The sequence below is a fragment of the Excalfactoria chinensis genome, chromosome 10 (assembly GCF_039878825.1).
Source record: "Excalfactoria chinensis isolate bCotChi1 chromosome 10, bCotChi1.hap2, whole genome shotgun sequence".
In the NCBI taxonomy this organism is placed as follows: Eukaryota; Metazoa; Chordata; class Aves; order Galliformes; family Phasianidae; genus Excalfactoria; species Excalfactoria chinensis.
The window spans coordinates 5,755,305-5,779,335 of record NC_092834.1 but is presented as its reverse complement, the minus strand read 5'-3'; the positions used below and the strand labels follow the sequence as shown (position 1 = coordinate 5,779,335).

At 45.4% G+C, this 24,031-nt stretch overlaps 1 protein-coding gene across 6 annotated transcripts in view; it reads left to right on the top strand.

The window, feature by feature from the left end:
• SLCO3A1 (solute carrier organic anion transporter family member 3A1) overlaps window positions 1-24,031 on the top strand; it is a 126,267-nt gene that overhangs the window by 4,462 nt on the left and 97,774 nt on the right. For all 6 annotated transcript variants that reach the window (XR_011904869.1, XR_011904872.1, XR_011904873.1 and 3 more), the window contains exon 2: window positions 15,692-16,157. Coding sequence is in view for 1 of the 6 variants with exons in the window: in XM_072345743.1 (XP_072201844.1) it covers window positions 15,692-16,157 (466 nt within the window). In the remaining 5 variants the exon portion in view is untranslated. The remainder of the gene's footprint in view (window positions 1-15,691; window positions 16,158-24,031) is intronic.

Here is a 24,031-nt window from a genome sequence, read left to right as displayed (position 1 = left end):
TCTTTTGGGTCAACTTATTACTGTTGGAGCTTGGGTTATTAATGAAGACTTTGAAATACCAAGTTGAGGAAGGAGGAGAATGAAAGATAAAAACATGTCAGTCATCAAAGGGCTCATGCTGGAACAGACATAGATAATGTCCTGTGAGATGTAGCTGAGGAGCTAAGGGCACTATTTGGATTTGGGGTTTTAAAGTTGTTTTGGTGTTCAGCCCCTCCTCCCCATGTTAAATGTGGCAAATACAGCACTGTTAGGTCAAAGTGTTGTAGTGACCCAGTCCAGCTGGCCTTGAGGTCAATGGCAGTGTCCACGTGGGGGATGTCATTAAAGCCCACTTATCACAGCAGAGCCTCTTGTGCATGCTGCTGTACCACAGTGCCCAGGGAATGCCTTTGTCCCCGAGTGCCTGCAGGCTGGATGGCCTGGCTGGGAGGAGTTCTGCAGGTGCGTGGGATGAAGCTGGGATTAAGTGTGATTCTGTATTCCATTGCAGAAGATATCGATAAAACTTCTGCTCAGTTAAGAGCTGCAGAGTCCAAGTGGCTTCAGTGCTGACACAGCATGGAATTCCAGTTTCGGGTGCTTCACTCCAGTGGCTTCACTGCAAGAGCATTCTTTTCCCCACTGAATCTACTGATTTATTGTTTTTTATTCAAGTATTTATTTTCCTAGAATAAGAATCTGCTTTAAAATACCACTACTTTCTTTTTTCCTTTCCATTCTCAGCAGTGCTGAGTAATAAATTAGCTGTAATGCTCATAATTTATTTGTCATTGGGGCATTCAAGGGGGGAAAAAACATGGAGAGAAAATAAATGTTTTAACGGGGGTGAAGATTGCCAAGCATTGGCTGGTTATTGCTTACAGTTCATTTTTCCCTAATACATCTTTGCTGGCTGTGTTATTTCTGGAAAGTTGTTTCTAGTATGCCTTTCCCATTAGGGAATATTGTCTGTTTTGCAGCTGAGTTGCACAGAAAGTTATTCTGAACCGGCTCTGCTGAGTGCATTCAGAGTGGCCTTGGAAGCCTGCTGGTGTTTGTAGGGTCTGTGACTGCAGGGTGGAAGAGAAGGGTGCTCAGCTCTGGGTTCTGCTGCCTGCAGGCTCCTCTGTGCTTTGGGTCAGTGTTGGCTCATTAACATGAAAACTTCATGCAAATGAGCAGAAACAAATTCTGGCCCATTCTCCAGATTGGGTTTTGAGTACCAAGGAAACTTTGTGCATAACTGACATTTACACTTTGGTTTAAAGTTATGATTTACCTTCTGCTAATAGATGAAATGGGGATAGCCACATATTTATCTCTCATAATATATGCTCTGTGCCGTTTGCAGTGTAAGTCCAAACTTAAAATCCAATGGCTTCTTGATTAAACGTGTTTAAAAGAAAAGCACGTTTGACAAGTGAGAGTGCAGAGCGATTGCTTTTAATGTTTAATTTTTTTTTCATTATCTTTAGCAGAAAAGTTTGGCAGCTTTTCCTTTTTTTGTTTTTTTTCTCCGAGCAGCATTTGTGAGCCTTGAAATAAAGAGCAGTCTGTTAGAAATGTTATGATCTGTCGTAAAAATGATAATAATAATAAAAAAAACCCAAGAACAACCAAGTCTCAGTTCTTTTGACTATCCTTGACCCCCTCAAACTCTTTTGCAATGGCTGCATGCCTGTGTGACAAGCAGGCCTTGGTGTCCTTCAGTATTAACGCAGCTGAGGTTTTGAAGGGATCGTGAATTAGGTGAGAGAGAGAATTCAGTGATGTGGAGGTCTGGGTTTGTTAAGAGTCACCCTGCATAGAAATTGCAGCGTAGCACCCATCCCAGAGGGTCAGCTGAGCTGTGATCCCTCTCCTTCTCTACCAGGTAAGCAGATATTCCTTGTTCCCCCAGAAAGGAGCATTTCTCAAGTTGCATGAACTTTCTGTTCCCTTACTTTCAGGCTACTGTGAAAGTTCAAGACCCAGCTCCTGTTCCGCTACAGCAGTATAAATTTATTGCTTCTAAAGAGTTATTCTGCAATTCATCAAGAAAAAAATTTGTCCTCTGTGTATAATGAGCTCAAATGTTTCTTTATTTGTATGCTCCCTGGTCTCTGGCTGTTCCTTCACAGTAGCAGTGGATGTTACTATTTACTAGGTGAGGTTGCAGCTTGGATGAATTAGCCTAGCTTCGTCTTCTGATTAACTCCAGATGATTCTGCAAAGTGATGTATTTGAAGCGTCATCTGAGGAAGTTTAAATAAGCAGGCGATAATGCTTTGTGTAGAAGCGCTCCCGTGAAGTCAAGAAGAAATCACGTTTTCCTGTTGCGTAGAAAAATGGGCCACAGGTTTTGATTTACCGGGTTTCATTTTATCTGCAGCAAAATCAGGACTAGAACCCCAAGAGTCCCATCTCCAGGTCACCGTGTTGCAACTCTTAGACTCTGTTTCCTTGGAGATATATATGGCAATGCAGATGACACTGCCTACTGTACAAGAAAGAGATTCCACACTTTGTACAGTATGAGTACAATGAATAGTGATAGCAAACTGTTGATGGCACTCCTGGAGTGTCTGGCAATTCCTTCTGTTGGCACCAGGAGGGCTCTGCCCTGTTAGGGAAGCATTCTGTAAATGCTCAGAGAGTTGGTCCCTACTTCTGAGATATTTTACTTTGAGTAGATGGATGCAAGCAGGGAGAAATGCTGCCAGAAATGTGGATTGAATTTTGGGTAGACCTGTACAGAGCCAGGAGTTGGATTGATGGTCCTTGTGGGTCCCTACCAGCTGAGGATATTCTGTGATTTCATGATCCCTTTTTTCCAGGTTTCAAGTGAGAATGCATGTGGAGATGGAGACCTACAAAGCAAATATGACTAGAACTATCCCTTCCCACTGAACAAAGATAGGGAAGAAACCACAGCTAAAATCAGGTTTTTTAAGCTCTCCATTTAGCATCTTTCAGCCTTATTCTGGATGTGATACGCTTCTGCATTTTGATACCTAAACATTCATTCCCGAACAGAGGGAGGCAGACCCCCTCTTTCCATTACACGGTGCCCGTTGCATTGAAGTTTCAGATCAGTGACAGGAGTTTGCATTGAGTGCCTGAAAGCACTCCATAATTTTATATGACTGCTTGCAGCAAGCATAAAAGCAAAGTCTTTCAGGTTTGTTGGAATATTTATTAGTCTATTTTTCCGTGGTTCAGGAAGGAGAAAAGCAATTTGCTTTGGTTTGATTTTTTGTTTCTCCTTTCTGTTGTCTCTTTCTCACAATATCTATCCTTTCTCCCTGTCAAGCAGATGGTTCATCAACCTGTATTTCTAAACATCTTTTCAGTGTCTGCAGCAATCCCATGGATGATTTCTGCATGGTTTCAGGCCCACTGAATGTTAAACGTATGGCTGCAAGGGCAGGTGTGGGAGTTGTTTTTTCATGCTTCATAATGGTCTGCTTTCTTGGTGGGGATTGCTAGAGCTCTCTTGTTTTTAATACTGAAATGTCCTTTTAAAACACTTACCGTGCTGTTTGTCTGTGTAATTCGTAACTCCTTAGTTTACAGAAGCTGGAGAAGGACTTAAAATTCAGTGTTACGGTGATCCATAAAATGACAGTGAAGTGTTTGAAAGAACCTGGATAATTCAGTTGTATTGAGGTCTTCGTGACTCATCAGCATTATGGCTTCTGAAGCAACTATGTCAGATTTCCTTTCAAGTTTTTTGGCGCTTTGATGTTTGTGTCTGAATCCAACGTTTTCTCTCTATATATGTATGTTTTTTTTCCACAAAGAAACTGAAAACGTGGCTGTTTGGGAAGGGATCTGTGATGTGGGTGTGAAAGAATAAACACTTCAGAAGATGTCACTTCTAGTGGTATATTCTCCCACTGAACCTTAGATTTTCTGTCTGGATTGAAATGGTCATTGTTCTGGGGTCAGTATATAAGGAGTGGCATTGAAGTATATATCTATCGTGGGTGTGTTCCGCGAGGTGATACCTGACAGTTGAGGTCTGTGTTGAGCAACAAATGTTATTTGCTTCCTTTGGTAGAGCTGCAACAGGAAGAGCTGCAAAAAGGTTGTTCTGGGAGCTTTGTTTCTTATTTCTGAGAAGGAGGATATGAAATAGCTGCTACCTCTTCCCACTCCTCTGCTTCGTGCAAACGGGGGTGGGTGCATGCTTAGCAATAGAAATGAGAGTTGCCTGGGAACATTAGGGTGCTGGGGTGCAAGCTAAACCTCATTGCTGTGGCAATCCCTGAGAGGCTGCAGGCAGCCTATTGTGTGTCTTATACAGTAGGAGGACAAGTCTCCCACACCTCTGGATAACACCAGACATGGATGTGGATGTACAAATCTGTACTGAGAAACGTTGAAGGAAAAGAGGAGAAGCATCGGAAGCTTCCCAAAGAGAAATTGCAAATACTGAGTGAAAGAAAACAATTTGGAAGAATCATGGAGTCGTGAAGGTTGGAAAAGACCTCTAAGGTCACCCAGTCCAAACTCAGCCCACCCTCACCGTGCCCACTGACCACATCCCTCAGTGCTGCATCTCCATGTCTATTAAACAGGGATGGTGACTCCACAACCTCCTGGGCAGCCTATACCACTGTGAAAGAGAGATGCCCTGGTGGTATCCTGCTGCTTGTTGGGCCGTGCTAATGACTTCCATCTGCTGGAAACGTGCTTGCTTCTCTTCCTGATACAGTTGGCAGTGCTGCAGGATATACTGAGATGCCAAACTAGGGATAGTTCCTTTATTTCCCTCTAATTGGGAATCAACAGGAAAATAACAATATGTAACAAGGTCTGGACTTCAAATAGGAGAAGCTCACATTTGGAGTTTTCATTTTCCAGTCCAAAGGTTTGCTTCTTGTAGTTTCTCTGAGCTGCAGAAAGAGCTGTGATTTGTTTGGGCTTACCAGTAACAGAAAACTGTGTTTTTGTTTTTGTCTTGTTCAACGTACAGGGCTGAGAGCAGTTAATTACAATGGGCCTTTCAGCCTCTGCATGAGATGCACACTTTGTTTCCTGCTGCCTTTTGCTAGTTATAATGCAGGTCCTTATGTCTGAAGTCAGCGCAGCTGCTGGCTGAGGGGCAGGAGCTGCTGCTGAAGGGCTGCCTTGTCTGGTGGGTGCCTGTTTGTGAAGTGCAACGGTATTCCTTGGGAATTACCTCCTGATTTGCGTGATCCTGTGGTTGGTTCCATTGCAGGTTCTCAGCACTGTGATCACCTTCTGACCTCAGCTGTGCTTCTGCAGGGACGTGCATGCCATGTCGTCTTCCCTGCTCTGGTGCAGAGGGGTTGGTTTGACACCAGGTTTGTTTTACTGTCATGAAAAGGGGATAACAAAAACCTCATGGCTTGTTTGAGCTCTTGGGCTGCTCTGGGTTTTGCGCTTTTCTTTCTGCAAACTATGATAATGAATAATGTTGAAGAGATGAGTATGAAGGGCACTGGCACGGCTAGCAGAGAAGGCAGAAGGTTCACGTTTCGTCTTGCTTTCTCTTGTGAATATGCTTGGGGCCTAAGATTGAGCCCCGTGAAGCTGAGGATGGATGTTTCGATTTGAATCCTTCAGCTTAATTCAGTGCTGCACAAGTCTATAGCCAGGATGTTTATTTTACTTTCTTATTTAAATAGATCCCTAATGAATCACTGTAGTTGTGTATAAGGACTCCTGGGAAACTTTGGGTTCAGCCTCTAGGATAGGGTGTGGGTGCAGCCTCTAGAATGAGATCGATCTTTTCTGTTTTCAAGTGCAAAGTGATACAGTGTATCACTTGGATGTGATCACTTGTATCCTATGGATGGTTGGATGTCCAGAGTGCAATTTGTTGGCTAGGTAATAACTCCATTAAATCTGAATGCAAAGTTCTATTTGCTTTCATTGCATTGCTGGAGCAAGAGTGTTGTGTCGAGGAGAAACTGGCTTGTTTGCATCCAGGAGATGATATTGGTTTTTTTTTACTTCTCAGCATAAGAGTTTGAAACCACTTGATTCTGCATAGTTGTGATTTTGAGCCAAAGGAGGGAAAGTCTGGAATGGAGTTATGAAAGCAGAGTTTCACTGCTTGGAGAGCTCCTTCTACATATGAAGAAAGTCTATCAAGTAGAGCTATGGGGAATTTATAAGGTTTCATTGAATTGAGTGCACATTCTCTCTAGGCAGAGTCTGTTGATGGTGGCATCTTGGCAGGGATAGAAGAAAACTCCAGCCACATGTGGGTTATGTCTTAAAGGCAGGGTTTTGCTTTGCAGTTTGACTGTCTGGAACTGTCATGTCCAAACTGACTGCCTTCATCAGTCAAGACTGATGTTTGTGCCCAGGGAAATCTGTTTTCATTTGCATTTGAGCAACGTGACACGTGGCAGACCTGGGAGAAGACAGCTCTGCCATGGGATAATGCTTTTTGGCTGAGCAACAGCAGTTCTTGGTGAAGATGGAGGCCTGGGCCTTGTGATGATGGAGTTCATTTCCTGGCTTTGACGTGGACTTCCTTGGGCGTTCTTTGGGTTTTCTCTCTCCATCAACTACTTCGGTAGTTATGGTGTAGCCAGGCTTCATGGGTGTCTTGTGGGCTGGGATTGTGGATGCTCAGTCTTTGCTTTTGGAGCCTTTGCAGGAAAAGACTTATTTGGGGCTGCTTTACTTGCTCTGCAGTAGTGATGGATTGAAGAGCCTGAGGGTATTATTTTTCAAAGATGCTTTCTGAGCCACAGTCAAATTGACAGGAGTGACTTACTCTAAGTGTCTCTTTGAAAATGGCACTTTCGTTCCAAAGCCACTTAAGTGCTTTTGAAAAATCTCTTTGCCTATTATTGATTGCAGTGGATTGCTTCAGTGGTGCCTGGATTCATTTAAAGCAGACTGGAATTAAAACCTAAACGTTATGTGCCTGGCTAATAAACTGTCTTGTAATTAGTACCTTTGGGAGGCAGAAACCGGGGGGAGCTGGTATAAAGGGAATGACATTCCTGTAAAATCTGTGTGTGAAGGATGAGTGAAGAAATGTGGAAAGAGATGAAAGTGTAGCATATGAAATGGGTGCTGAGGGTGTATTGATGGGAAGAAAACGGGCATGAAGCTACAAGGAGAAGTTGAATAGGCTTACATTAAAGCAGACAGAATATCGAGCCTAGTAACTAGTAAGATTGCATAAGGAATGATCTCCACAGATCAGACAGTTGGAGTTAATGTAACCTGCAGCCCTGTTTTCTAGCTTCCTCCTTGCAAGCTGAACTGGATGCATCAGCAGATGTCTCCAACATCATCCTCTTGTATGGGAAACCCACATTTAGGGGCTGCTTTGCTGGAGTAGCAGGAGCTTCATTAGCTTCATTATGCTGGGTTACGTGCTTGTGTTCATTTTTTGGTCTGGTATTTGGCATGGTGTTTGTTGAACAAGGAGTGCAAAGCCTTTCCAATCCTGAAGTCTTGTGCTTTGCTCATCTCTGCACTGGTGGCAAGTGGAGGAGGTGGCAACTTCTTGGGTGTGCTCACTGAATTTTGCAGGGTCTGGTGATTGTACAGTGAGGGAGGGGAACCCAGTAAGTTGCTCTTCAGCACCCATCTCTAACAAGGGTGGTTGTTAACACTGAAGGCATAGGGTGAAATTTGGCCATCTGTGTGTACTTCCTCAGCAGACACATTTGTTCATTGGCTTTTTGATAGCTTGTTTCATAGTGAACCCCAAGGAACAGGATTCCTGTCATCTGGTGAGGTATCTCATTGCTTCTATCTGTTTTACAGGGAGCATGTTGAGTCCAAGTGAGACTACAAGAAGTCTGCAAGAAATATCTAGATCTCAAAGTTAATTGTTCTTTAACTACAGGATGGTTTTTATTGCCTGTAGGGTTTTTTGTGTGTGTGTTATTTTAAAAGGCAAGTGATAAGATGGTGGGGGATATGGAGTTGTATGGTTTGTGCTGTGTTCAGAGCTGCCCAGCTTTGTTGTATGTCACAGGTCTGCACTTCACAACTTGCACCCCACTTCTTTACACCAGAAGCACTCAGATAACAATGAGGTTCTTGGGTGGGGATAGAGGTCAGAGCACCTTCTCATCCTGCCTCTTTGTCTGTTTACACCACAAGCTCAGTGCTCGCCTCCCAGCCTGCCCTGCTGTACGTGGGGGGAGCTCAGCATCAGCAGGCACACAGCTCCCCTTCATACCCTTGGATGGCATGGAAGGAGAGTGGAGTGCTTTGCAAACAGCTCTGTAGGAGGGTGTTACTTAGCAAATGAGCAGGATGACACGGACAGCTCTTGTGTGGGCTGCAGTGTGAGGTGAGGAGAAGCAGCTTACGTGGTTGTGGGACTGGTGTGGGGTGTTGGCACTTGGGTGCTGGAGACCCCTAACACCATCTGCAGATGCTTGAAGTTTCATGCCTCTATTTTGTGAGTTACCACAAAATGCTGCGGCTCAGTGTGAAATGTGGCGGTTAAGTTAGTTCCCTTCTAAGTGGCTTCCTTCCTCCCATCACTTACTAAACAGAAGTATTTTTGTACTGGTTGATGAGAAACGGCTCTAAGTTCTCTTTAAGCTGAGTTCCCGTTTGCTGTAGCCACGCATCCATGGTGGTGATGGAGCCTAAGAGCAAAGCAAAGCCAGGGCAGATGTAGGGAAAAGGAGCAAGACTTGTCAGAAACCCTCTTCTCTCAGCATATAGCTTTTATATAATCACCACTGTCCTCCAACTGTGGAAAATGAATTCAGCTTCTATCAAAGCTTGTATTAATGCTGCTTCAGAGTGCCCTGCATGTGTCACTTCTGCCCTGCTTCTTGCCTGGTGCTGGGAGAGATGCTGCAGTCAGCTCTGTGGGCCTCACACCTGCACTGTGGCATGACTCGGGTGCAACCCTTAGCCCTGAGTTCAGCTCTTCATCGTAAATTAAGCTAACGTGAAGTTCTTTGCATGGCAGGTTTTCTTGTCAGGCTTGCATTGTGGTTTCTGTTGTGGTAAGCAGCCCTGCTTATAGTGTAAGGTCTTCACTGCAGATCTGCATGGATGTGGGGGGGAGAGGCAAAGAGTGAAGTGATGGCACTGCAGAGTTGCAGGTCAGAATCCCGCCTCCCTGATGCTTTGGTGGCCCATAGAAGGGGCTTTTCTTTGCAGTAAGAGCCCCCCAGAGACATGAGCTCCATCTCTTCTCTGTGTTTTCACTGACCCACCTGCACAGTGCAGATCAGAGACCCTAGTCTGGAGCTGAACCCAGGATGAAGGTGCCCTGTTGGCACGGTTCAGGGCACATGTGTGGATCTTAACTGCAGCCCTGTTTGTGGCCAGGGGCAGTTGCCACACTGTAGGAGCCTGCATTTAAGTTGGCATGTACAGTTTAGGTTACTTTTTGTCCGGCTCCGTTCAGCTGCTCACTGGGCACAAGAAAAAATTATCTGTCTCTGAATGTGTCAGAGATGCTCTGATGCATTCCTGTGGCTGTTTGCTTTCACAGAGCTGAGCATTGGCCTCTTTCTGTGAACCCCTGCTGCTGTGTGCTTATTGCACGTGGAATTCACGCTCCTCCTGGTCTGAAATGTGCCAGCAGTGCTGTTCTGTGCTGGGGCTGAGGCATGGGATCTGTTCACAATGTGTTATTTTGCTGCCAGTGACGCAACATTTAAAAAGAAGGGTTTGTCTACCTGCTAGTTTTGTCGTAGATGTGCTGCTAAAGAGAACTGTGGGCTACAAATGGGTTCCAAATGCAGATAATTTGTCAGAGACTGAAGTGCCACCTGCATTCATACAGCTAGGTGAATCTTCAGCAAGCTTGGGAGCAGAAGGGCTGCGTGGACACTGAGTCAGCAGCTGTGATAATATTCCCATAGGTTGGGACTTCAGAAAGGTTTTGTAGAGTGGAAACAGAAGTGACGTGTCTGCTCCAGAGCAACAGAAAAAGCTTTTCAGGCTTCTCTACGTAGTTTGGTGTGGCCTGGAGCTCTGTACCTGTGTCTATTTTGAGCTACTGGTGACTCAGTGTCATTTCATGACAGACGTGAGGGGGAAGGTTGCAATTAACACCCCCCTGTCAGCCTCTGTGCTCTTATCTCTTCAAGTGGGGCAGCACACTCTGCTCTTCCTGAGAGGAGGCAGGGAAAGGGGCCACTCCTTGCTGTCCCATAGGGGTCCTTAGGAAGCAGCTGCTGAAGGTAGCAGCCCCTCAGTGGCGTTTGCTGCAATGATTGCCTGCTCCACAGAGGTTAATTTTTATGTTGCATATTTGATCTGCATGGATCCCACGCTTACTGATTAGTGGAAAGTGCTATGGCTACCAAAATAGGGGCTACTGAGGCACAGTGGGGTTCGAGAGGCAGCAGGAAGTTTTATATGTGGTTGCAGCAAAGAAGGAAAGCAACATGCATCCTTCTCAAGCAAAACTGCTTCTCTTGCTGCATGGAGTAATATCCTTTCTGCTCAGGCCACTGAAAATCCTGACTTTGAGCGTGTGCTTAAGTTGAACCTCATCAATAAGCTCAGAGCTGGTCCTTAGAATATGGAATTAATTGTCCACATCAGGCAGTGGAGCAGAGCATGGATCCGAACTGCAGATTCCTACTGGCATCAGCACAGGAACTTGCAGATTTACTGGAGCTGGCCTAGAAACAGCATAGGAGCATGCAGCAACAGTGAAGCTAATAACACCTTACTTCCCAGCAGAGGTTCAGCTGCAGCAAAGGTAGCTGCAGCTTCTATTATCCCTGTCACGTGAATGCAAATTTCTATGCAGAGACTATTTCCAGCCCTCAAGCAGAGCCAGCCTGGGTGTGTTGGTATCACCACCCCTTTTGCTTTCCCATGTGTTCTCATGCCCAAAGCCAGCACAGGTGTCAGCATCTGCAGTGAGAGCATCGTTCCCATCAGTGGAAATGGAAAAGGTGTTGAAAGGAGCAATCAGCAGCCTGAGGTGGGCTGTGCCCATAGCCTCACCATTCCCTTAGCCCTGTCCTGCATGGGTGCTGGAAGGGAGGCCCTGGGGACAGCCAGCCAAAGCAAGGAGGCTGAAGGCACGTGGGACTGGTTGTGCTCGTTCCAGGATGGCTCCTTTGGCTCTTCGAGGAATCTTGTCTTTCCCAGCTTTGTAATGGAGACTGTGGGAGACGGTTGACGTTTGTTTTCCTTTGGGAACTGAGTTGCCAGGCAATTATTTTACACCCTTTAGCGCTGCAGACGTGTCTCTTCAAGTCCGATCTCTTACCACATAACTGAGAAAATGTATTTTGCATTAAAAAGAAGCCTTTAAAAAAGGCCCTTCAGGCATAAAGTCAATGTGTTTTCTATATATAACCCTGTATTATTAATACAATGAACTTATCTGTAGACTCTGTGGGTGAATATGACTTGATCATTGGAGATGGGAACAATATGATGTTCATTTTCAGTGCACTGTATATGTGACTCCGTAACCGTGCCCCCAGCTTTTGATTCATTTCTTAGTGATAAAGTGGGGCAGTAGTGTGAGGCAGGTCTGCGGATTGCATTTTTGCTGAGCATTAATGCAAAATAAACAGCCTATAGAGAGAACAAATTTGCCGTTGCTCAGAAACGCCAAGATCTATAGATCTGGGGCAGACAAGAATGATGAATGTGAGCAAGTATTATTGAACTAAGGCCAGAAAGGCACAAAAGCTTCCCTAGGTTCGGTTACAGGGATGGCAATATAAGTCGCTTTGGCTGAAAAAGAAAATTCAAGCTGGTGATTGATTCCTTTTATTTATTTTCTCCCTTGCTGTAGGAAATATGTCACTGTGTATATAATGTGAGTTCACTTTCCTTTTTTCAATCATAGGGAAGTGTTTCAGAGTGGACTTGGGAGGACCCTTCAGCCCAGATCCCTGTGAGCATTTGGACACGACTGAGACAGGCAGGCGTGCAGTACGCCTTCCCTGGCTCTGTAAGAAGAGGAGGGAGATGAGGTCTGTGAGCTTGCAGATAGCGTACAATGAGCTTTAATTACTTGCGGTCATTGTGTGTTAGGTCGTGTGTTCACAAAGGCAGAAGGCTGGGTTACATGGTTTCTCTAGGTCCTCAGCCTGGCTTTCTGTTTGAGGACAGTGTGCAGGTGCCCAAAGTGGTGCAGGTTACAGTGGTTCAGTTGGTGTATCTGGTGCAGGCTTACCCTGGAGGAGTGTGAGCTTGCAAAGCAGCAGCAGACCTCTAATACCACAGCTAAACCTTAGTGCTGGGTGGGAGATGTTTGAGTGGGTGAAACTGGAATTGTGGAGACGGAGGATGTAGGTTGGGGATGGAGGGGCATTTTAGCAGGAGGTTGTCCATCTGAAGCCTGGGTGCTTCTCCTGCCCTTTGCATCTCTGCTGCTGAACCAGCATCTGCATGGGCTGTGCTCCTGAATGCTCACCCCCCTCTCAGCACACAGCGACTCTTTCTAATCCTCACGGCCCTTTCACATGATGTCAGTATTTCACAGGGACCTGTGCTGCCATTTGCAACGTTTACATAACTCTCGGTAAATAGAGCTCGTGTCTGGGAGCTGCCATGGTTGATCTGCTGGGGAAATATGGGCAGTGCAGTGCTGTCTTCTGATCCAGCAGTTGCAAGGGCAGCAGCAGCTTCCCGCATGCAGACTGCAGCTGTCAGTCAGGTTACAGCTGGGGGATGCTTGCATATAGAAAGCCGTGTAAAGGTGGGATGTAGGAGAGAGTGGGAGGCCATGGGCAGAGGTCGGCTCTGAAATAATGCTAGTAACATCTCTGCTATGCTAATGCCAGCATTGTAGGCAGTGTGTGTATTTCAGGTCACAGCCAATGTTAAAGCAAGGATTTGGGGCTGTGCTCTCTCAGCTGCTGCCACTCTAGATGTCATGCAGTTGTTGCTGGTGCTCTTTGGTGCAAAATCTGCATGTTGACAGTTTATTTCCCAGTCCTATTTTGGGTTTTGTTTTTTGCCCTCCCCCCATCACTGTGAGTGTTTTAGAGCCCACTCTGCTAATGCTGGTGTCAGCGCTTTGCATTCGGTTGCTGTTTTCTTCTGGGTGCTTGAGTGTGATACACCACTTAATAAAGCAATAAACGGCTTGTTTTATCAGGACAATCGGAGTTTGGTCTTTCTCCTCTCCTTTTTGTCTCTTCACCAAAGCAAGGAGCCGTTAGTGGAGAGCCAAGCAGCACCTTGGAGTAATGCAGTCTGAGTCTCCCTCCCTGCTGTTCTTTATTACAAAAGGAAAAGGACAATGCAAGTCCCACTGAAGTGAGAGCAGAATGACAGCTGGGACTGCTGGTTCAAACTCCCAGGTTTGTCAGCAGTGTACTGTCCCTGTCACTGTGAGTTTCACGTAGGAAAGGTGCAGTTTTCTCTCTGGAATCCAGCTCTCCAAAATCTGAGCACTCTGACATGGCCCCAAAGCATTTTTGAAACACCAGCCTGCTTTTTAGTTCCTTGTGTATGTGTGGTACAAGCTGACTATTTGGCAGGCAGGTTCAAATGCAGGAGAGACTTCCAAAGCTAGTTAATACCTACTGACCTTGGCAAATCATTTCTCTTAGCTTCTGATCAACCATCCTAAGTTATTCCATCATGAATTAATTCCATCTGTACTTGCGTCGCTGACATCTGGCTCTCTGTGCCTCAATTTACACAGCTGAAATGTGTAATTAGGAGTTTCCTATCTAAGTATGGCTCAGAAATGGGCAATGTGGATGTGATTTTTTGCCTCTGAGGTCAGCAGCTGAATTCCATCCCTTTCCATTTAAGCAGCTGGAAGTTGTGCTTGGAGTCCAAGAGCACGAGGGGGGTTCCCAGAGACTGGTTTTGTGCTGCCTGTGGGGTTTGCTTGTGTTTGCTGCATGGGGCTGAGCACTGCTGGTGTGATGCACTGGCCCTATTAGCTTGCATCTTGCAGTAAAACCAATCCATGCTGTGGGTGATAAATGAAGTGCCTGGTGGGCCAGGCTTGGGCAGCAGGATGCTGTACACATAGCTCTGCTTTGCTGTGACCGTGTCTGTCCCCAGCTGCTCAGCTGGGTCCCACAGAGGGTTGGGAACAGTGACATCTCCCTTAGATGTGCACTCAGGCGCTGTTTGCCAAGCAGAGCAGCCGAGCTCACTGCAACAGGGACAGGCTGTGCTGTGCCATCATGCACAAGGTCAGCATTTCTCCCAGTGAATCCCAGCACTGTTTCACCCAGCAGGAGCTGCACCCCGTGTTCCAGATGGAACAGCACTCTCCTCTCTCTCAGACACACACACATACGCCTTCACTTGGTTTTGCTGCGGGGCAGACTTATTGCTGTGGCATTGTCTTCAGTCAGGGGGCTGAGATTTTAGGTTGTGGTTCTCTTTTTCTGTTTGCTTTTTTTTTTCTTTGCCTTGCTCAGTTCTTGGCTCCTGAATCTCAGCGCTGGCATAAAATAACAACTGCTTGTACAGGATGAAGGCTGAATACTCAAAAATCCCAAATAAGTGATTCTTGTAGGCCTGACTCTGGGCACTTTGGCTAAAGTCTGAGGGCTTTTGCTTATGCAGAACAGAAGGGCTGCTCCTGCTGTCTTTCCCTTGTATTGCTGATGGTGCTGTCTTTGTCCAGGCTGTGCCCTGCTGTACCCTAGCAGAGGCCAGCTACCCCCGGAGAAGAGCTGCTGTCAGAATACTTTAAAGTCGGTCAGACTGGCTCCTGCTTCGTGAGGTTTATCAGCAAAGATTTTCAGTGCCTGCAGCAAGAGGCTATTTTTACTCTATCCAGGGGCTACCTTGTGCTGTGAGGCCTTTACAGAGTGGTGTGGCTCTTTTTAACAGCAAAACTTGCCTGTTATAGGACAACCTTGAGTATCGTCATCTTTTGCGTTCTGAAAACCAAGATAGTCTTTTATCCAAGGTAAAAGCATTTGGTGTTTCTGTGACATTCAAGATTATATTTCTTTATTTTCCTACGTAAATCAGACAGTGCTTCAGACATGAGAATGCACTGAGTTTTCTCTGTCGAATGGGGATGATGGCAAATGAGGTGCCCAGTGTTTCACCTTCCCCCATTGCTCAGGGCTTTGACCATTGTGTAAAATGCACTGTGCGTTTCATTGCCCCACGTAATCAAGACTGGTAGATGCCCCGAGATCACCAGATCCATCTTCCTGCCTGTGGCAAGATCAGTCATACCTGTGGTGTTCCTAACAGATGCTGCTCTGTGTTCTTTTCCAGGAGCTCTGCAGCTTCTCCAGGCAATATGTTTGCATGCCTGACATGCCTTACCATCAGAAGGCCGCTTCCCCCCCCAACCTTGTGTTTAATCTGAGTCAGTTTTGCTATCATTTCAGCTTGTCTCTTCTTATCCTGCCCCTTTTGAATACAAAGAACAGGTCATTTTTTTTTTGCATCAGTCTTAAGATTGACGACTATTCCTGTGCCTCTTTTTCATGTTGAATAGCCACCACGTGTTACGTTTTTCCTTCTTCACAGTAGGTTTAAATCTTCTATGTAAATCTTAATTTGCTTGTCTTCTCAAAGCTATTCTGTAATTGAAGATCTCAGTCATTAACTAATCCACGAACAGTTTAAGCCATTTGATCACCGTTTTATTTAAATGCTTTAATGGAAGCCTTCTATGCCAGCCAAATTGCCTATTTATGCATCGCTGTCTCTGACTGACTTCCTGAACTTGTGCTAGCATGCGAGCCAAGTATGTGCAAGGATTCACAAGGCACACAGGGAGGACAGAAAGCAGTTTGCATTCACTTTCAGTAACTCTCTCTGGATTTCTCTGTTGCAGGTGAGTGTTTTAACCACCTTGGAGCGGCGATTCAACCTCCAGAGTGCAGACGTGGGTGTCATTGCCAGCAGCTTTGAGATCGGCAACCTGGCCCTCATCCTTTTTGTGAGCTACTTTGGAGCCCGAGGACACAGACCGCGCTTGATAGGATGTGGAGGGATTGTCATGGCCTTGGGTGCCCTCCTTTCCGCGTTGCCTGAATTTCTGACCCACCAGTACGAATACGAATCGGGGGAGATACGCTGGGGAGCTGAAGGGAGGGATGTGTGTGCTGCCAACGGGTCCACCAGTGATGAGGGACCAGACCCGGACCTTATCTGCAGGAATCGGACTGCCACCAACATGATGTACTTGCTGCTCATTGGAGCACAGGTCCTCCTGGGCATTGGTGCTACTCCTGTCCAGCCCCTGGGAGTTTCCTACATTGACGACCATGTGAGGCGGAAAGATTCCTCTCTGTATATAGGTAAGGCTCTGTTAACTTCTCACTGGGAGTTTTTCCATCTTGCTGTTGCCATGTTTGTTGCTGGTTGGAGAGCTGCCTTCAGGTTTCTTTGTGTGGTGCTGTGCTTGTGAAGGTAAGGTGGCATCGGTCTGTACTCGAGTGATAGTAAGCAGCAGGGAGGTACCCTGATATTTTCTTTTGTTGTAGCTGTGGTAAAGATTGACAGCCCTAGTAATGGATAGTGAATAGTTAGGAAGCTGCTGTTTGCCCTGATTGCTTTAAGTTCTGATAGTGGTTGTTTATGGTTGGCTGAAAGGAGATGCATGACTTGTCACTTCCACCGTCACATTTTAGCAAGCAAGGACCTATTACAGAGTAGGTGTTGTGACCCAATGTACTATGGCAGGGCCCCAAATAATGTAACCTGTGTAACAAAATGGGATGAAGAAGATGGTGATGTCTGCTTTGAGATATGTTGAGCCCAGAGTTGAGCTCATTGTTGTGGTGATAACATTGCAAAAGAATTCCAGGTGTCTAAGATATGAAATTTGGGTTGAGATACCCGGTGAAGCATCTCTGTCATAAAGTGTTCATTGGCTTCAGTAGTAGTACCCACTGCAGCAGATTTAAAGTGGGTGCTGTGGGTGAAGTTGTTCTCTTGGGGAGGGGGAGAAAACAAAGCCAAAAACTTCACTAGTTTGGCTCATCCTTCTTTCTGCAGTGCTTGTCAGCAGGTAAATGGCTCCAATGTAAAACGTCTTAATGAAGTTGAAGTATGTGCTGCTGTAAATGCGTTTCTTCTGCAGTTAGTACCGTTTTTAGGAGCTAAAGCTCCATGCGCATGTGCTGTCATCCCTCTCCTGGCTTTCAATCATCAACTGAATGGACACTGCTGTCAGTTCCCTCCTTGCTATGATGTTTACCAAGCTCCCAGCCATAACTGAGCACAGCTGTGGCCAGAGCTGGGCAGTCCCACTGACCTGAAGGGCATTATATGTTCTGGGATAGCATAGCTACACAGCATGGCATTCCTGAATGTGTTCCTATGTGACTTAGAGGTTCTTCTACATATTCAAAGCATACCCGTGTTTTCCCGTCACTGGCCATAAAATCCTGATATTTCTTGTGTTGCTATTAACCTTCCCTTCAATCTGTAAGGGCTTGTGAAGGGATGCACTGGTAGAGCTGGGTGATAAATAGAATACACAATACCGTACAGTCCAAAGGTGAATGATGAGACTAAATTCACTGGGGCAGCTTTGCCAGCATTGTAAATGATGAGCTGGAATTTGGAGTGATTCTAAGATTATCTGTTATTTAATAAAGAAAAACAAGCACACACACACACAAAAAACAACAGTGATATGAAGAAGCAGCAATTTTCAGTCTGTTCCATGGGCATTTTTAAGCAATGCTTCATGTCTGAGGACAGGATTAAGGAGGGTGCGTAAGAGGAAGATTAGGAAGAGTGATTCTTCTTGGTCTTTAGATACATTCATCTTGTATACTAAAATAACTTATTTAAATAAAGTTGGCACATCAGCTGTGGCTGGGAAAGCATTGCCAGAAGAAAACGATTTCTGCTTACTACGTGCTTCCTTCAGAAATATGCATTTAGCTGCACAGGGTTCCTTTCTGCAGGTGAAGTGCAAAAGAAAACAAGTGAAATTACTGGCTCTGTGCATGGGAATCACAATCTGAGTGCGTACATGTGAATTGTGGGGTGCAGGAAGAGAGCATGTGTACACCCAACCAATCAGCCATGCCAGCAATGAAGTTCAGTATCTGTCCTCTCCCAGCCTATCGATCACTAGTAGGTTTTTGAATAGGGGGTGATTAATTCTGACATCAAACTGCTTTCAGTTTGTGTATTAAAAATATAAGCTAACAGGAAAAAAAATGAACTCTGTGAGAGGATATAAATGGAGAGGGAGCTGTTGGAGATGTACTTCTTCTCAGGTTTGTGAGTACTTGACAAGTGGTCAAAGTTCTTATATAAGATGTTATTAGAGAATGATTTGCTCGGGTTTGTGTTACACTGATTATTTTTGTTGGTGTCGTCAATGCAGTTTTCAGTGGCCTTAGCAGAAAGCTGGCTGAGCAGCTTACCCACTTCATTCTCCTTTCTTTCACGGAGGAAATAACTGCAGAGTGTATAATGTCACTGTGCTATATTTATATCAGTTTGCTTTCTCATAATAGCATGTTCACTCAGTGGGGGCTGCTCTGTGTGTGACCGGATAAAATATTTTTGGGTAAGTTCCCTCAGTTTAAATTAAGAGCAAATCTGGCATAGGTTGTTCCCTTAGGATAGAATCTAATTAATGACAGTGGTAATAGTCTGGCCAGGCTTTCCATCATGGCTGGCTGCTGGTAAGAAATGATCTGATTGACCAGTCCATGCTGTTTTCTGTGTATTGTCAAGTACGTAAAGGCTGTGCTGTAGCCAGGGGGGAAGAAGCAGTCTCTTACCTGACAGCTAAGTACAAGTTATTGCTCATCTGCCATAAGATCCCTCTTTTGTCCCAAGGCAGCGAATTAGGCAGAAATAACTCCTTGCACTGAGAGTTTTTTTTCCTTCCCTCTGAGTTGTGCTGCAGTTCAATGGAACTTTAAGTAACCTCATGTGATCTCCTTGCAGGTGTGTTACAATTCAGGAAGACTGCTCTAATCACAAACATCTTTTACATTAGGATAAACGCATGTATGCAGAAGAATGTAGATGTGATACTGAATGGGTAGAGCCATAGAATAGAATACATCTATGGCCCTGAAGTCTCAAGTCCTGCATGCTGTGGTTTCTCTGGGCTGTGCACCTCTGCTGTGCATCCTTGGAAGGCAGAGGTTGCTCGGGCTTGCGCTCAGCCAAGGAGGTGGGGATTCAAGGAGTTTCATAATTAAAGAGATGGGATGAAGGATTACTCTGTGGCATGGGCTGCTGACATGTAGCTTCATATTTCTTGAGCTAACAGTGGGTATGTTGTTTTTTTTTTTGAGGCCTGCAATGTGTTGATACCAAACACAAACAGATCCTGTTGCTGTAGTAACCAACCCAAGGAGAAAAGGGCCGTGTTGTGGTAACTGAGGGCACACACCAAAGGATGTTCAAAAGGAAACAACGTTAGTGCTGTAGTGGTGTCTGTTCCTGCTACTGGTGGGAGACAGATTCCCTTCCACCAACTGGGAGCATGTTTGACTCAAAAGGTCATAAAGCTGGCAATGGCAAGCAAGAGATAAGAAAATATAGTTTTCATGGCTTTATGAAGGGAAGTTTGCTTTACTGCTGGTTTGCTTCCCTCACTCCATCTGCTGTTGTATTTAAGGTCTCAACTCCTTTTTAAAGGTATTAAAACAAGCAGGGTGATTCTCCCTGTGTATTCATTGGCATCCTCTCTGACAGGAGGATCACCTTGCTCCTGCAGGCTGTGCAGGGCTTATTATTGTTACAATTTCACTGATGTCAAAGGATTCCATCAATTTGTAGCATCATTTGTTTTAAAGGTGGGGGGAGAGTATGTAGAGAACTACTTTCCTTTTTCTACCCACTAATGATTCACTTGACATTACCCTCTTTTCTTTAGTTCCTTTTCTGCTGGGTCTTGCTGAGTTCTGTTGAAATCAATGAAGACTTTGTCATTAAAAGGGGGATCAGAGGCACTACAGAGTTGATACAGGGGGAAAAACATCTGATCTGACAGTGGTTGTATGGATTTGCTGCCTCTCAGATGAGTAAGAGCTTACAAGTGTTTTCTGGTCACTGGAGCACCCACGTTGCTCTCAGCACTGGTTTGTGTGCTTGGCAAGAACCAGGATAATGCTGTGGTAGATTAATGTTATTAGCAGACTCCTTATGCACCTTCCTGCAGCATTTAACATGTGCTGCTGAAGTAGCTGCATCTTGTCTAGAGCATGGTTACCTACAGAGCAGAATGAATGGCTTCTGGAAGCCAGCATTAGATCTGGGACAATTAAAGGCTGCATTATAGAGAGGAAGTTGCTATTATTCTGTCTCCTGTTGATGGAGGAAATTGATATTGATGTTGCAAGGGAGCACTGCTGGGTTGCTTGGCACGTTAGAAGAATGTGGTGTTGGTTTTAATGTGCCAGAGATTCTCTTCAGGTTTGCCAAAGTGGTCTGGGTGTTTCAGTTCATGGACTCACATCCCATGTGTTCAGGACTTATCTTTCGTAGGCTGCCCCATCCCTGGAGGTGTTCAAGGCTGGGATGGATGGGGCCCTGGGCAGCCTGAGCTACGGCCTGACTTCCTGGTTGGCAGCCCTGTCTGAGGCAGAGGGGTTGGAAACAGTGGAAATATTGGTCCATGGCATTACAGAAAGAGCTGAGAGCAGAAAGCCTTGGCACTCTATAGCGCAGCTCCCATCATGGTCTAAATAACATTCAGTATGTAACTCACTGTGTTTGTAGGGTGGGCAGTCAGTGACAGCACCTTCAATAGCAACGTTTGTTTCACTTCTATTCTGAAACCTTCAGAATTCTATTCCTGGAGGACATGGTATGTAATTCTGAGAAGCATGAATACGTTGGAGCTGAAAGCAGACTTTGCAGATGATCGGGCTTGCATGCTGGAACCAGTTCTGTTCTTTACAGATCTTGATTGATATGACGCATACTGTGGGATGACGGCAAGCACCCTGAGTACCCACAGAAATGCACTGAGATGGGCATTGTTCCCATCTCTTCCCCGTTCTGTAGAACTGTTGTTTTCCTGATGAGAAATTCACCTGGGTTTCCAGTAGCTGGATGATGGTTTGACAATGTAGTGGAACTGCTCATTTTGTCTGACTGCTGACAACTTTCTTGTGCAAGGAATAAGCGTGTCTTGCTTAGGCTTGCACTTCCCAGTTCTTCCAGCTCTTTTTGCTGGATGGTGTTTCCCTGAGCTCACCCACCTACCACTCAGCAGCCATTACTCAGCTTTCCTTACTCTTTTCTGCTGTGCTTCACTCAGTGAATGATCTTCACTCAGTGATGCTGTCCAGCTCCAAGTGGGTTTGTGTCCCCTTGTACCTCCCCTGTCATAATATCCTAGGAAATGAATTGGAAACATAAACAAGTGTGTAGGGAATATTAGAGCAGTAACAGTTATCAGTTAACAGGGATAGCCTTCCCACTGCAGGCAGGCTGTTGTGAGAGGCAGTAGCTGAATGGATCTGTTTGTTCAGTTAAATGTATATATGCACAAACCCATAAGCACTGTGAGCACCATTATTTTCCAGCAGTTTCTCCAGTTTCTTAACCTTCTGCTAATAGCCTTTTTGTTATGAGCTGAGCAAATAAAGGTTGAGTCCAACACAAATGAATCTGTGAAAAGTATATTGAGGGTGGGTGCTGTTTGCTCTGCCCTGTGCACCTCACAGCTGATTCTTGGCTTTCGATAAGGATTTGCTGATTTCGATGTCTTTGTAAAATGTCATTCTTGAGCACATTGGTTTCTCTGTCATGTATTTAAAATGGTCATCAGCTGAGAGCCTTGTGGGGTTCAGCATTGCTGTGGGAGAGAGCTGCTCGTCACTTAAACAGCAGGCATGCAGAGGATGGTATGTATTAGTTCTTGAGTTCATAAAATTAATTAAGTAGATTGGAAGGTGCTGAGCTGACCATGTCAAGAATTAACAAGCCAGCCTGTTGTTTTGGTGGTAGTCGTAGGTGGTGCCCTTTGGGATACGTTGCTGGTTCTTAGCAGGCAGGAAACCTGCCTCTGTCATTGGGTGATGTGATGAATCACTTTGATTTGCCCTCTGAAGGGGAGAGGCTGCTGCAGGTAGGCTGGGGCTGTGATCCTGGGTGACTAAAACTAAATGAACTAGAATTAACCAGAGGAATAGCTGTGACATGAATCAAAAGGGTGAGGTGGTGCAACAGATCGTGTTTTGTGAGATCCAGTTCTGTGGAGACATCAGTGCAGTCCAATTAGCTACAGCATTTGATCTCCCTGGATGGACTTACCTGGAAGAAGGATCATGAAATCATATGGTGGGCACTGTGCAATACAATAAAATAGAATAAATCCTTGGAATGCTTCTTAGAAGCCAGTGAGATGAGCTTGTTGAGGGGGTGCCCATCCTTGGCACATTGTGTAGGCTCAAGGAGAAGGCAGTGTGTGCAGCATCAAACCCCAGCCTCCCATCCAGCAGAACTGGTCACCCAGCTGCTGGGATTGAACCTACCAGACATTGGCCTCCTTCTTTTGGGACCTGTTAGCTCTGCTGGCAGGATGGCTGCCTTCACTGGCTTTGCTTTGAAAGTCTGGGGTTCGATCCCTATGGTTTGTCCTTTCAGTTTTGCTATTTTGAAAGCCCTTGGAAACTTTGCAGGTTAATTTTTGCCAAGGTACATCCATTTCATTAATTGTGCTGCTAATGAGATATTTGGCTGTCCCTCTAAGGAAGCTTGCTCTCACTTAGATTCCTTTTGATTTCAATAGTAGGGCTCTTTTATTTGGAGGAGTCTTTCCAAATCTGTCCCTTTATTACCCAATTAAAATGTGAGGATTTAAATATTTTTCTCAGGTGGCTGTTAGCAGCGGGTCATGCTGCGCTTTGATGCTCCCAAGCACTTGGCTTCATGCACCTCAACAACACTGACCATTGCAAGGGGCAGGACCTCACCAAAGGCAGCAGATCAAAGCAGCTGGGGAAATTCAAGAGTTTGAGCAGGAAGCAATATGCACTGAGCACCAGTTCTCTCCTCCTTGTCTGCCTCTGCTTACCTCGCTCTTTCCCTGCAGCTCAGTTCGCTTTGCTAGCCTTGATGTTGGACAAAACGTTCCTGCTGTAGCTGTTTGTGCAAGACACTGATGTTTCTTATTAGAGTTGAAAAGAAATAATATTAAGGGGGAAAAAAAATGACAACTGGGACAACTTTTGTGTGTTAGTCATCGCTGCAGAGACCAATTACCCTTGAGATGAAAGACCACCTGTATCTTGTTAGCCATCAGCTAACACCATATGGATGTCTTAATTCAATCATCAAAAGAGTAATACTTGTTAGAGAGCATTCCCACTGTAGCTGGGATCTGTGCAGGGGGAGACTGAAGGGGTGGAGACGTGGGAAAGGAGCTGCAAACAACCCTGGCTGTGCTGTGGAGGAGGCTTGGGCATCAGTGACTGCTCAAACATCAATTAATGCTCTGCTGTCCTCAGCTGGGGGTTGCCTCTTAGCTTAGTATTCGTGATGGCTTTGTCCTGCCTAGATGCACTTTTTCTCTATGAAAAGAGGATGTCATAAGGTGACATTAGGGCAGTATTCCCCCCCCCCCCCCCCCTTGATTTTGATGCATCCTTGCAGTGCAAAGGTGTTCTGATGTTGTTCTGTGGCAATGCATGGCAGGGGGTGGGGGGGATGCACAGGAGCTAAGCCAGTATATGGAACCTGTGGTATATGTTACTTCTGTCACATCTACAGACAACCGGATCCTAACATCAAAAGATTCTTTGATTTCTGTGGAAAGTCAGTCTCTTAATTTTAATCAATAACTGTGGGAATTAGGTATCTAAATTGAAACTGGGCTAAATGTTGCTTTTCTGGAGCACAATTCTTAGGTGATTCCCAAGAGCATTGCTGCATGCTTTCTCCTGGGCCACGGGTTGCATGTGGTCTGTTTTCTTGCAAAGCAAGCTTGTTTTTTGACTAAGCAGTGTGTTCTGATGCTGGGCGTGGGTGGTGGCAGGAGGGGAAGCAGAGTGGGCTTGTTCCCAATGAGATCCTGGTGTTTACTGAGATGCTAATCACTGCCTCCAACCCATCCTTAGTCTCCTTACCATGGCACACTGATCAGAAGTGCTGATAACGTTGCACTATGTAAAAAGCTCATAAGGAAAAAAAAAGGCATACTTGAATTTCAGGAGCACTGCTGTCTGTTGTACTTTTTTGG